Below are 12,005 nucleotides of genomic sequence, written 5' to 3' on the forward strand. Positions count from 1 at the left end.
ACGCAAAGTTATTTGTAAACTGAACCAGTAATCATGGAATCAGGTTTATTATGGTAGCTACATTTTCCTTAACGTTAAAATAACTAAAAAGCTAGTTAGAATTTTTAAAATTCTCCAGAGTGCCAGTATTGTATGAAACCACGTCAGAGAATTCCGCGTGAAAACCTAACTGCGACCTGAGCAGTGGGTTTGGCTGTCGCCATCCCAAAGGCAGATGGGAAAGGAAGGGCTTTGTGTTAGGGACCCCAGTGTGGCAGACTCAGAGTGTCTGTCTGTCTGGTGGGGGAGCTTTATCATTGGTTTGGTTTGCTTTGGGTTTTTTGTTTTGCTTTGCTTTTGTTTGTTTGCTTGCGACAGAGCCATGTCGTCCAAGCTGGCTGGCCATGAACTCGCTTGTGTAACCCAAGCTGGCCTCGAACTTGAGGTGATGATCTTCCTGCCTCAGCCTTTCAAGTGCTGAGATTACAAGTGTGAGCCACCATGCCCACAGTGACAGAAGGATCCGTGTGCATTTCTGAGGTTCCTGGGAAAGACTGGGACTCTAAAACAGACTATAGTCAGTAACTGAAATCTTCGCTGTGGTGTTACCTCAGGGGCTCGGACCTTGGAGATTGCTGCTTGGGTGAAAGCAAATTCCTTGGTGTCCTTCAGACAGGGTTTGTTTCAGTAGACAAAGAATGTGGGTTGTATCTGGGATGAACTGAACCCCAAAAGCTCAAGTCAGTTCATTTAGGCTAAGGAAAGAGCTTCTAAACATTGAACGAATAGAGCAGAAGGCGCAAGAGGTCTTCCCCATGCTAAATAACAGCTGCAAGAATAGAGAGGGATTTATTTCAACACACTAAGTCCTTAGAGAGCCAAAGTTCCCTCAAGGACCTTCCTACCTACTAACCTCCTCCTCCTTACAGTATCTCTCTTCCATCTTTCTAGGGCCCCCAAATCCCGCTTGCCTCTGTCACCACCAAGGTAAAATCCCCTGAGGAGCATCTCTTCCCTGAACCTCTGCTCCCCCAGGAGAGGTCCAAAGCTGAACCTCCTGTGGATCAGAAAGCTGCACACACTCCCATCAGATCACAGCCCGCGGCTCTGCCGGAGGCCAGGACGCCTACCTCACCAGTCAGCTCACGGCTTGTGCTACCTGTGTCCCCCACTGCAACCCCCTCTGCTCAGCTCCCCATTTGCTCCCAGCCTCAGCCTTCCTCTGAGGCCACCATCCCGTCCCCCACAGAGTCCCCCATTCGCTTCCAACCCATTCCAGCAAAAACATCCACCCCCCTGGCTCCTCTCCCCCTGAAGAGCCCAGGGGACCCCAGGGACAGGCTCGGCGGCCCCCTCGTAGTGGAGGAGGCCCTGAAGCGCAGCGACCTGGTGGAGGAGTTCTGGATGAAGAGCGCTGAGATCCGCCGCAGCCTGGGTCTCACGCCTGTGCAGCGGCACAAGGGGCCGGAGCCCAGCTTCCCCTTGCCAGCCGTCAGGCCCTTATCCCTGAAATCCTACTCGGTTGAGAAGTCCCCTCAGGATGAGGGGCTCTGCCTTCTGAAACCTCCACCCGTTCCCAAAAGGCTGGGCCTGCCAAAATCAGACGGTGAGCAGCCCTCCCTGCCAACTCCCAAGTCACCGCCTGACCGAGAACTGAGAAGCTCCCAAGAGGAGCGCAGGGACCTGTCCAGCAGCTCTGGCTTGGGCCTCCACGGCAGCTCCTCCAACATGAAGACCTTGGGAAGCCAGAGCTTCAATACCTCCGACTCCACCATGCTCACTCCACCCTCCAGCCCACCCCCTCCACCACCCCCTGACGAGGAGCCCGCCACCCTGCAAAGGAAGCCTGAGCACAGGGAGGCTGATCCCAAGGCCTCTATCATCCCTCCTCCCCCACCTGTGTTCATGCGGCCCCCTCGAGAGCCTGCCCAGCCCCCCAGGGAGGAGGTTCGCAAGTCGTTCGTGGAGAGTGTAGATGAGATCCCCTTTGCTGATGACGTGGAGGACACGTATGATGACAAGACCGAGGACTCGAGTCTGCAGGAGAAGTTCTTCACACCCCCCTCCTGCTGGTCCCACCCAGAGAGGCCCCCCCAGGCACCCCCAGCCAAGGAGAATGGGAGGCTGCCTGCTCTGGAGGGCAACATGCAGCTGCAGAAACGAGGGCTCCCCTGGGTCTCCCCAGAAGCCAAGGAGCTGGCCGAGGAGCGCATGCGAGCCCGGGAGAAGTCTGTGAAGAGCCAGGCACTGAGAGATGCCATGGCCAAGCAGCTAAGCCAGATGCAGGAGATGGAGATGGCTGCTGGGGCTTCCAGGTCCCACAGGGTGTCCTCAGTGGCCTCCCAGGGCAAAGAACTCAGGTCTGAGTCTGCCAGACAGCTGGGTCTCAGAGGCTCTGACGAGCCCACCTTGAAGCATGAAGCCACCAGTGAGGAGGTCCTGTCGCCTCCCTCAGACTCAGGGGGCCCAGATGGTTCTGTCACCTCATCGGAGGGCTCCAGTGGAAAGAGCAAAAAGAGGTCATCCCTCTTCTCTCCCCGAAGAAACAAAAAAGAGAAGAAGTCCAAAGGGGAGGGCCGACCTCCAGAGAAACCCAGCCCTAGCCTCCTGGAGGAGGTGGCTGCCAAGCCCAAGTCCTTATGGAAGTCTGTCTTCTCTGGGTACAAGAAGGACAAAAAGAAGAAGGGCGAGGAGAAGTCTTGCTCCAGCACCCCATCCAGCGGTACCACGGTGGACTCCGGCAGGCACAGGATGTCCCCTATCGTGAGAGCAGGTATGTCTGCAGCCAGGCAGCCTCCCATCACAGGCATGAGCCATGCATTCTCTAGTCATCTGGCCTCAGAAGGTCATGTGCTCCACCCAGGATTCGTAGGTGAGGCAGGAGCCAAAGCACAGGTGCTTAGGACATAGTCCATCCCCACAAAATGATGCTAAAGCCAGCTTGAACCTGGAGAGGGGGGACCTGGATGGCACCCTTCCTAAAGTCACATTACGCAGAAGGTGGGCCTGTTTTTAAGTGGGCAGAGAGCAGTCCTGCTGGGGGGTCATGGGCAGTTGTCTGGGGGTGGCATCTGTTGAGTGTTGACCCTGCTCCTGTGGTGACAAGGGTCAGTGTCCATACTCACATCTTCCCACATAGGAGGCAAACCATTCGGCTGCTCACAGTGCCATGGATGTTGAGGTGCTACCCGGTGTCCTCACATGGCCTCTTTTCCCCTTTAGAGCTGCAGCTCCGGCGCCAGCTGAGTTTCTCAGAGGACTCAGACCTCTCCAGTGATGACATCCTCGAGAGAACCTCCCAGAAGTCCAAGCGAGAGGTAGGTGGGTCCTGAGGCCACAGCTGGGGATTCAGAGAGCTGGAGATGGTTGGTTTCTTGATAAGGCAGAAGACAGACAGTCGAAAGCCAAGGGAGAGAATGCAGAGCCCAGCCTGGGGCCTAAGGGCCAGCCACAGAAGGGGACTCCGCTCAGGCCTTTGAACCAGTACATGGGTATATTTGCTTCTAAGACAAGAGCTTCAGGTTCTGCCCCTGTGAAGAAGGCTGATGTGTTCTGTGCAGAAAACTTTACTCAGGCTTTAGGAAGCAGCCTGGCATTGTCTGTTTGCTCTATTTTCCCTCAGAAGTCTTCGCATGGAGTGGCATAGGCCAGGGCCTGGTGACAGGAGATACGTTTTCCCGGACACCAGGGTCATTGAGGAGGGGACAAGGCTGCAGGTGTGGAAGGGAAGTGGGACCAGGTTGCTCTTTAGGGATGGACCTCTTCCACCTACCTTCCTGATGGGTTTTTGAATTAGCAAGGACTTTTTGCTGTTAAAAACCAGTGCAGCTGGGTGTGGTGGCACACACCTATAATCTCAGGTGTTCACGAAGGTAAAACAGGAGAATCACAGTTTGGAGCCCAACCTGGACAACTGTGGGAGCCCCATTTCAAAATTTTCAAAAGGAAGCAGGTGATGTAGCTCACTGCAAAGGCCCTGGGTTCATTCCCTTGCAATCCTGGACCCCCATAAAAAGATCCTATTCCAGGTGCAGTGGTCCATGCCTGTAATGCCAGTTACTAGGGAGGCTAAGGCAGGAGGATTACAGGTTGAAGGCCAGTGTAGGGAGCTTAGTAACACCCTAACAAAAAATAAAAGACTGGGAATATAATGTAGCTCAGTGGTACAGTGCCTCTGGGTGGAATCCCTGGTACACAATGAACAAAACAAAAAAGAACTAGTTTCAAAAGTTGGCCTGGGTCTATGGTCAGTCCTATGTGAGATCTTCGATGCTCCAGGGCCAAGGAGGTGTGGCTGCTCGGCTCTACTGAGAAGCAGAGGTCTCCACTGGAGGGCTCCCTCATCGCTGGGCTCCCTGGTGTGCTCGTTCAGTCTTCTGGTTTCCAAGGGCTCTGGTGGCTCCGGGTGGCTTTGTGTAGGCACCGGGGCGTTGGAGGAGGAGAGGAACTGAAGAGCATTCTAGTGGGGCATCTGTGTCTCAGTGACAGTGACCAGATGAGAACTGAGATCCAGGCAGGCCTCAGCCATAAGGCAGTGACACTCCATGTGAGCTGTCCTTCCCTGAAGTTGGCCCCCTTCTGTCCAAGATGGGACCTCAGCTGCCCACTGTCTCCGTTTTCCCCAACTTTTTGAATGAGAAGCTTCCCCGGAACGTGATTGACAAAGCCTCCCTGGAGCTGGGCCCATCCACAGGCTTAACTGGCCTACAGGCACCCCAGGGAGACTCGGGGTGAGGTCTCCTGTGCCTTGCATGTGCCTGTCCATAAAGATGACTTGTGCAGCCTGTTTCCGGGTTCCTCTTTCCACCCTGACCCGGTTCCTCTTTAATAACTTGGCAGATTGGAAAAAGCTGGTCAGCCTGTTATTCATCTTCTGCACTTGTATCCCTGATTGGGGACAGCTTTCCCTCCAGTGTCCTAGAGACACCTCTCCTCCTGCTCCACGCACCTGCAGGGCCAGGCCTCGTGTGTACCCCGTCAGCCAGTGCTGAGTGGCAGTCTGGGAGTCTGTGTGCCCTCCCTCGGGTGTGGTTCGAGGTGCTGCCTGTCAAACATTCCTCCAGAGGTGTTGTAGTAATTGTGTCTGGATTTGCACGTGGGGCCCTAAAAGCATTCCAGCACTGGGGCAGGCGCTGCCTTAGGCCTTAGGAGGGTCTGTGAAGAAAGGTGAGTGGAGTCCAGGCTTCCTTTTAGCTCTGAGTTGACTACAGAGGCTCAGACGATTTACATCATGTTGGTCAGATCCTTCGATCGTGGTCTGGTCTTCACTGCTTTCTCCACAAATGGCCAAAACATTCTTTGGAGCACTTAGCAACAGGTTGCCCACCCAGCTGTGCTGTGGCCATCGTCTCCGTGCAGCCTCCCACTGAGAGTGGCCTCTCCGGGCCTCACTGGCACCAGGAGCACAGGAGCTCACTTCTCCTTCTGTGTGAAGAAGTCATGGGCAGGTCCCAGGTGTAGATGCTGAGAGACACGGGACCTTCAAGACCTTGCACACAAGGTGCACCCTGCATAAACAAGGCCACTCACCCGAGCTCATGTGGACACATGCCGAAGACAGAACAAGGCCTGGCAGTGGCTGGCCTGGCTCCCTCCAGCCCATGGAAATGGTGCAGGGAGCCCAGGGCCCCTCATGTCTGCAGGGCGTGGAAGCTAAAGCAGGAAAGTGAACCAGAACCACAGTAGCCATAACGGACACTTTTGAAACAAAGAGATTTGCTTGTGAATATTGTTTAAATAATGTATCATCAAATCAGCAGCAAGTTCCTTGCAGGTGACAGAGGAACAGTAAGGAGGAAGAACAAGCTGAATTTCTTAGGTCCAGAAGTTCATGATGCCTACAAATGATTCAGAAATAGAAGTGGTTCTACCACATCTAAAGAGTGTGCGCACCAGCCAGGTGTGGTCACGTTGCCACCCCAGTGGCCACAGCAGCCACAGGTGCTGTCGTTGCCATTCTTTAGGTGGTAGTGATACCACCCTGTGTGTGTGTGCATGTTTGTGTGTGCGTGTGTGTGTGTTGCTGGCAATTGAACCCAGAGCCTTCACACTGAAATCTATCCCAACCTTTTTATTTGAACCGAGTCTTGCTAAGTTGCCCAGGCTGGGCTCGCCTGGTATTTTCCCTGCTTCAGCCTCACCCCTCGTCCTGGGATTAAAAGCAGCACTCCTGCTTTAACCTGGCTGTTCTAATAACGGAAGTACTCCTTTCACCCTGCTTTGTGGGAGAAATGAGTCAGTCTGAAGCAGGATTTCAACGCTCACAGGTTTAAGGTGGCCTGTCCACCCTTCTGCAGCCAGTACACCTGCAAAATGCGGGATCCTCCTGTCTTGGTCCCCCTGATGAATGGAGGAGCAGCATAGGCAGTGGGGCCTTGCAGTCCCTCCCATGCTCTCATTCTCCCTGTCCTGTGGGCCAGTGGACTACAGTCACCCCCCGCTTTGCTCTCTAATGGCCTTTTTAGCCACTTAGGCAGCCCCGTGCAGGAGAGGTCACTCAGCACTAGTGCCTGAAATACTTACAGCAAATAGCAGTGAGTTACGCTGTTTGCCCCCATCCCTGTCACTGCTGGGGAGAGCCTTTTAGAGAGGGGGTGAGGTTCCATGGCTTGTGTCCCTCTGTCTCACTCCACTTGATACCATTCAGTAGCAGGAAGTGGGTGGATTTCCACAGCAAAGGAATGAAGGAGCAAGTGGGCTGCTGGAAGAAAAGCAGCCCCTGTGCCCACTATAACAGCACTGAGTTCAGCACACAGACTCTGGGCAGAGTCTTGAGGCTGATAAGGAGAGAGATGTGGCTACTTGGTAAGTAGAAAAGTAAACCCCGGGGTTTGATTCAAACCTGGGCTGCAGCCAGGCTGGTAACACCCACCTGTAAACCCAGCTGCTCAAAAGGCTGAAGCTTCACAGATTCAAGGCCATCCTTAGTAACTTCATGAGCCCCTATCTAAAAAATAAAAATAGCCACTTGAGATGGCGCAATTCCAGAACTCGAGGCTGAAGCAGGAGAATCTCTGGGTGCTCGAGGCCAGCCTGGGCTACATAGTTCAAGACTAGGCTGAACTACATAGCAAGAAAACCTAACAAAAATAAATAAATAATAAAAGGAGCTAGAGCTCCTTGGATTCAGTCCCCAGTACCTCAGACAAAAAACAAAGCAAAACAAGGTTAAGATGCAGCCTGTAGGGCCTATCCACTTAGGTTCCTCCCTGTACAATCCTGTGACATTGTGGGAAAGAGTGTTTTAAGTCTCATGTATTTGTTTTAAGCTTCTAATTTATTTTACTCCATTTCTGTGTTCCGTTTTAATTTGTTAAATCATCATTATCATTGCTATTTCTGTTTTGTTTTCTGTTGCCATCCCTTTAAAAGTCGATTTATGTACCACACGCCTTGGCATTCAGGAGACCCCATTCATCAAAGGTAGTGTCCCCTTGCCGCCGGCTGGTCCGCGTTGCATGCCTGTCTGTGATTAACCCCGCAGAACAGCTGGTCCTCACTAACTGTGTTCAGATGTGCATGTAGCTCTAGCAACCAGACTTTCTTTAGCTGTGCCTTAAGGAGACAAGAAGATGAGACACCTACTCTTCACTGGCTGGAGTGCATATGGTCATTTTGCTCCAGTGCCCGTGCTGGGGGCACAGATGCCCCTGTGGGTCTGGGCACCCCAGCGAGGGTAGCGTACCTCAGCTCTGTCCGCAGGGTGAGCTGTTGGGGCACAGACCTGCCTATGCCTGTTCACTTGATCCATTTGAACTCCTAGTTGACTTGATGAATCCAGACCCCTTGATGACTTGAGGTGAAAAATCTCCTCTAAAATCTGTGAAAGTCTCCCTGTTTGTTTTTCTTTGAAGCAGTCATAAGCAGACCTCAAGAAAAAAGGCAGACTTCCCACAGGGCTCTGGCAGCTGCACTTGTAAGCCCAGGCAGCCCAGCAGGGGGCACACTGGATTTGCCTCGCTCCCCACCACCACTCGAATTCTTGATGTACCACCCCAGTGCATCTGGACAGACCCCTTCCTTCCGGCCTCTCTGGGGCAGTTAGAGTCTCTGCAGACCCCAGAGGCAGCCAGGGTCACCCCACCCACACTTCCTTCTTCAGCCTGCGTTACTTAGATCAGTATTCTTTTCTCTACCTCGGATGTTCTTAAATTTCTGAATCCCATCATCTCAAAAAAATAGTTTTTGATACCAAACAAGAAAATAATAGGATCTGGATTTTTTCCCCCTTTTTCTTTATGTTTGCCTCAGAAGCAATGGGCTTAGGGAACTATCCTACCAGTATTTGTATCCTCACAAGTACAGGCATTCTTAAGCAGAGAAGAAAGTGTTTCTGATGATAGAGTACTAAATTTCCTCTGTCATTTTAATCTTCTGACCCTCAGTCCTCCCATCCCTGTCACCAAGAGAAGTGTCACTTTGGGGTCTATAGGTACATATACCCTACGTTATCTGGGCTCCAGCAGGGACAAGTACCTCTGAAGTCTCAGCCGAGCTGCAGCCAGGGCTCTGCACACACTATCCAGCTGCTGCCGGGCACCAGCTCCCACTCAGGACAGCCCTCTCTGTGCCCCTGCCAGCCTGTCTCCCAGATGACGCTCTAACCTGCGTGTACCTCACTAAGGAGATCTGTCTCATTCTCTCCAGCCAAGAACCTACACAGAGGAGGAGCTGAGTGCCAAGCTGACCCGGCGAGTGCAGAAGGCGGCTCGGAGGCAGGCCAAGCAAGAGGAGCTCAAGCGGCTGCACCGAGCCCAGGTACAGGCACGGGAGGCAGGGCATGAGGCTGGGAGGAAAGTCAAGGGGCTGCATCTTCCTGTGCACCCCGGTGGCCTTGTCCATGCCAAGGCATGGTAAGGAAGCCAAACTGAGGCACAAGAGACTTCCCTGTCATCCAAACTCACTGCCTTCAGAGTTCCCTAACCCCTCAGTCTATAGTGGGCATTATCAGCCACTTGGTCCCCTGGTAAGCAACAGTGTCCAGAGTCAGTTATTGGCCTGCTGGCCTCGGAGAGAGGTCAGACCATCTTCAGTCATCAGGCTCTCTCGTCTGCCTTACACCCTACACTCCTCAAGACGTATCCTTTGACTTCCAAAGACAGGATTAGAAGAATTCTCTCAGAGGTTTAGGGATCTTGTTCTAGAAAGGTCAGAGGTGATAATACACGGATGCTTCCTGTGGGGTTTTACGTCTGCCAGCCTTGGAGCTGCTCCAGGGAGGTGCTGGCCCTGCTTCCCCTACCTGTGTACCGTGGGTGAGTCTGCTCTGGGGTCCAGTGCAGGCAATCCACACGCCACACACCGAGGAGCATGCTGTGTACCAGAGGCTTTGGTAATGTTTTGATACAGTTTGTCTTCCTCCCTTTGTGCTACATGGTGTAGTTTTCCTCCTGAGAACTCAAGAGAAAGCTGCGTGCTTACACCGCTGTTTCTCGGCAGATCATCCAACGGCAGCTGGAGCAGGTAGAGGAAAGGCAGAGGCAGCTGGAGGAGAGAGGGGTTGCGGTGGAGAAGGCGCTCCGGGGAGAAGCAGGTACTGTCTGGGTTCTTTGTGAGGAGGTCAGTTCTTAGGGAGAGCCCGCCCTCCCCGCCTGGGTAGACTAGTTCTGCATCATACATCTGAATTCAGCTCCTTCTCCAGCAGGGTTATCTGGGGCACTGCATTACTGAGATCTGGAGTTTCCTAATAAGCCAAGACAAGTCCTTGTGTTTGGGCAGCCCTGGGGCCAAGGCCTGCTCTCCAGCCCTGCTTACACCTTACCATTCCCCGTAGAGTGAAATCGGAGGCCTGTCATGTGTGGCCATCGAGCTCTGGGCTTCCCCCTCCTTGTCCTCCCTCCCTACCCATCATTTTCTCCGTGAGAAAATGCCTGGAATGAGGGAGATTGTACCACAAGGAACCATCACAGAACAGTGGCAAGCAGGTCTCCAGCCTGCTTTCTGTGTCTCCTCCTGTCCTTGGTTCCTGGGTTCTCTTGCCCAAGTCACAGGCTCCCCAGAGCCCACACTGTCTCCTGCAGAGGGGACCTCGGTCTGCCCTTAGTGTGCACAGGTTTTCAGGGTCAACTCAGGGTCAGTGTCCACTAAAGGCCAGTCATTCGGGGCACAGTTGGAGAGGCCAGAAGGACTGATGGGCCAGCGCAGAGCCGGCAGGGGAAGCGACTGTGAGGTGGCATCCTGGCAGAAGAGGCTGGCAAGTGTAGTGCCACCTGCTGTTCCCAGGGACCTGTGAGTTTGGGCTCAGCACAAAGCAAGAAAGGAAACACTGAGGCCTCTTGAGCCACAGCCTAGGGAGCCCTGCTGAGTCCAGACCTTTGGCCATGGCCTACCCCACCTTCAGGCATGGAGAGACTGATACTTGCCTTCCGAAGCATCCAGAGCTTTGTCCAGTCTCTGGGTGGGGATCACCCAGAGCATGAGGCTTACAGCGCAGCTGGGATGAAACAGGCAGAGGCTTCTTACTTTGTCCCACTGTCACAGCAGAAGGGAGTGGGCACTGGCCTCCTTGAAGGCAGGTTCTGTGTGGAGCTGGAGAGAAATCGGAAGGGACGGCCGAGAGCAGGGGTAGCAGAGCCGTGCACTTCGCTGCCACACTGAGCAGTGGGTGGGCCTCGTGGCATGTGCCTGGAGTGGACGAGAAGTCAGCTGGACGTGTAGGATGGATATTTGTATACTACGGAGTGGGGTCAGACAGAGAAGTGGATCTTATCCTGGCTCAGAAATTACAGCTTCTCGTTGGCTCTTTGATGACCTTCAAGGGAAAAGAAGGGTTGGGGAGGAAGATGAGGGTGTGGATGTCCTTGATTTTGTGATGTGGGACTTAACACTCGAAGTCCAATGCGAAAACCTTGAACTACTTGGTACCCAGCAAGCCAGAAAGACGTGGATGTGTTACTGCAAGACAAGTGCTGGCTCCTATGCCAGGGAGTAGAGGCCTAGGTTCAGCCAAAAGGACCTCCAACCCCCCAGAGAACCTGTGATTTCCCCCACAAGCTTGCAGGCTTCCTTTCCCTGCTCTGCATGCTCAGCCTGACCCCAGGAATTCGCCCTCCAGGACACCCTGTGCCCAAGTACAAGCACTGTGGGCCTGCTCTTGCTTTTGTCTTGTTGCAGAGAATGCCAGGAGGAAGGCTAAATCCATCACCATTGCTTCTTAACCCTTCTGCACAAATTACTTCTGCCATGATAGGTCTTGCACCCCACAGAACAACTTCCATAGGTCCACGCATGCTCAGTGAGTTGGGGTCACCCAGAAGAGGATCCCCCCCCCAACCTTCCAAGGTGCAGGGCCTGCCACTGGGGTTCGTGGCTTCCATAAAGCACTTGAATCCTCATCGGCTCCCTGAAACTGGAATCTACGGTAATACTTCAGCGCTTCTGCAAGGAGCGTGTTACTCCCATTGCCACCACGCAGTCTGGAAATAGCACTGTTAAAGATTGGCAGCGGAAGGCCGTGAGCAGGGCTCACAGCGCATTTGGCCCAGCCTGGGTTCCATCCCCAGTGCCCCACACGCCCCAGAAAAAAGATTGGTAGAGGATTTTAACTAAAATTCTTTCTTGTTGTTGAGCTGAATACATTTTCATAAATATGTACAACCTTAATAAGTCAGTGGTTTTCAAACTTCCTTTTAGTAGCAGAGTCCTTTTCGTAAGATTTTAAATTCAATAAAAAAGGGTTAGTCTAAAGTATTTTTTAAAGCCACACACACAGGCTTAGGACCCAGGTTATGCTGGCAAGCTGTTGATGTTAGGCTCCACTCCCAGTTCATTCCTGGGGTTCGGTGCCGAGCGCACTCATCCACGCAGGGAGCTGTCAGAAATGGTCGCAGCTCATTCTTAACCTGCCTGAAAGATCTAGCTAGATCTGTACTTGAAGTGCTATGGGTGCTGGAAGCTTAAAAATAAAATAGGGGTTTTTTTCCCCCTCAACTGAATCAGTAATGAATCTAACAGTTGTTCATATTCCTTATAAAGAACCAATCTCAGAGAGGAAGCTTCCTCAGAGAACAAACCAAAAGCACACAGCG

General features: G+C 53.0%; 1 protein-coding gene across 20 annotated transcripts in view; it reads left to right on the forward strand.

Annotated features, from left to right (window-relative positions):
• Mical3 (microtubule associated monooxygenase, calponin and LIM domain containing 3) overlaps nucleotides 1–12,005 on the forward strand; it is a 184,691-nt gene that overhangs the window by 154,837 nt on the left and 17,849 nt on the right. For 17 of the 20 annotated variants that reach the window (XM_063258632.1, XM_063258627.1, XM_063258635.1 and 14 more), the window contains 5 exons: nucleotides 931–2,752; nucleotides 3,202–3,296; nucleotides 7,351–7,401; nucleotides 8,626–8,736; nucleotides 9,418–9,511. In XM_063258632.1, coding sequence (XP_063114702.1) covers nucleotides 931–2,752; nucleotides 3,202–3,296; nucleotides 7,351–7,401; nucleotides 8,626–8,736; nucleotides 9,418–9,511 — 2,173 coding nt within the window. The remainder of the gene's footprint in view (nucleotides 1–930; nucleotides 2,753–3,201; nucleotides 3,297–7,350; nucleotides 7,402–8,625; nucleotides 8,737–9,417; nucleotides 9,512–12,005) is intronic. The other 3 variants (XM_063258633.1, XM_063258637.1, XM_004999839.4) reach the window with 1 other exon arrangement.

Source organism: Cavia porcellus, unplaced genomic scaffold (assembly GCF_034190915.1).
Source record: "Cavia porcellus strain 051 isolate PalLab524CR breed Dunkin Hartley unplaced genomic scaffold, mCavPor4.1 scaffold_11, whole genome shotgun sequence".
Lineage (NCBI taxonomy): Eukaryota > Metazoa > Chordata > Mammalia > Rodentia > Caviidae > Cavia > Cavia porcellus.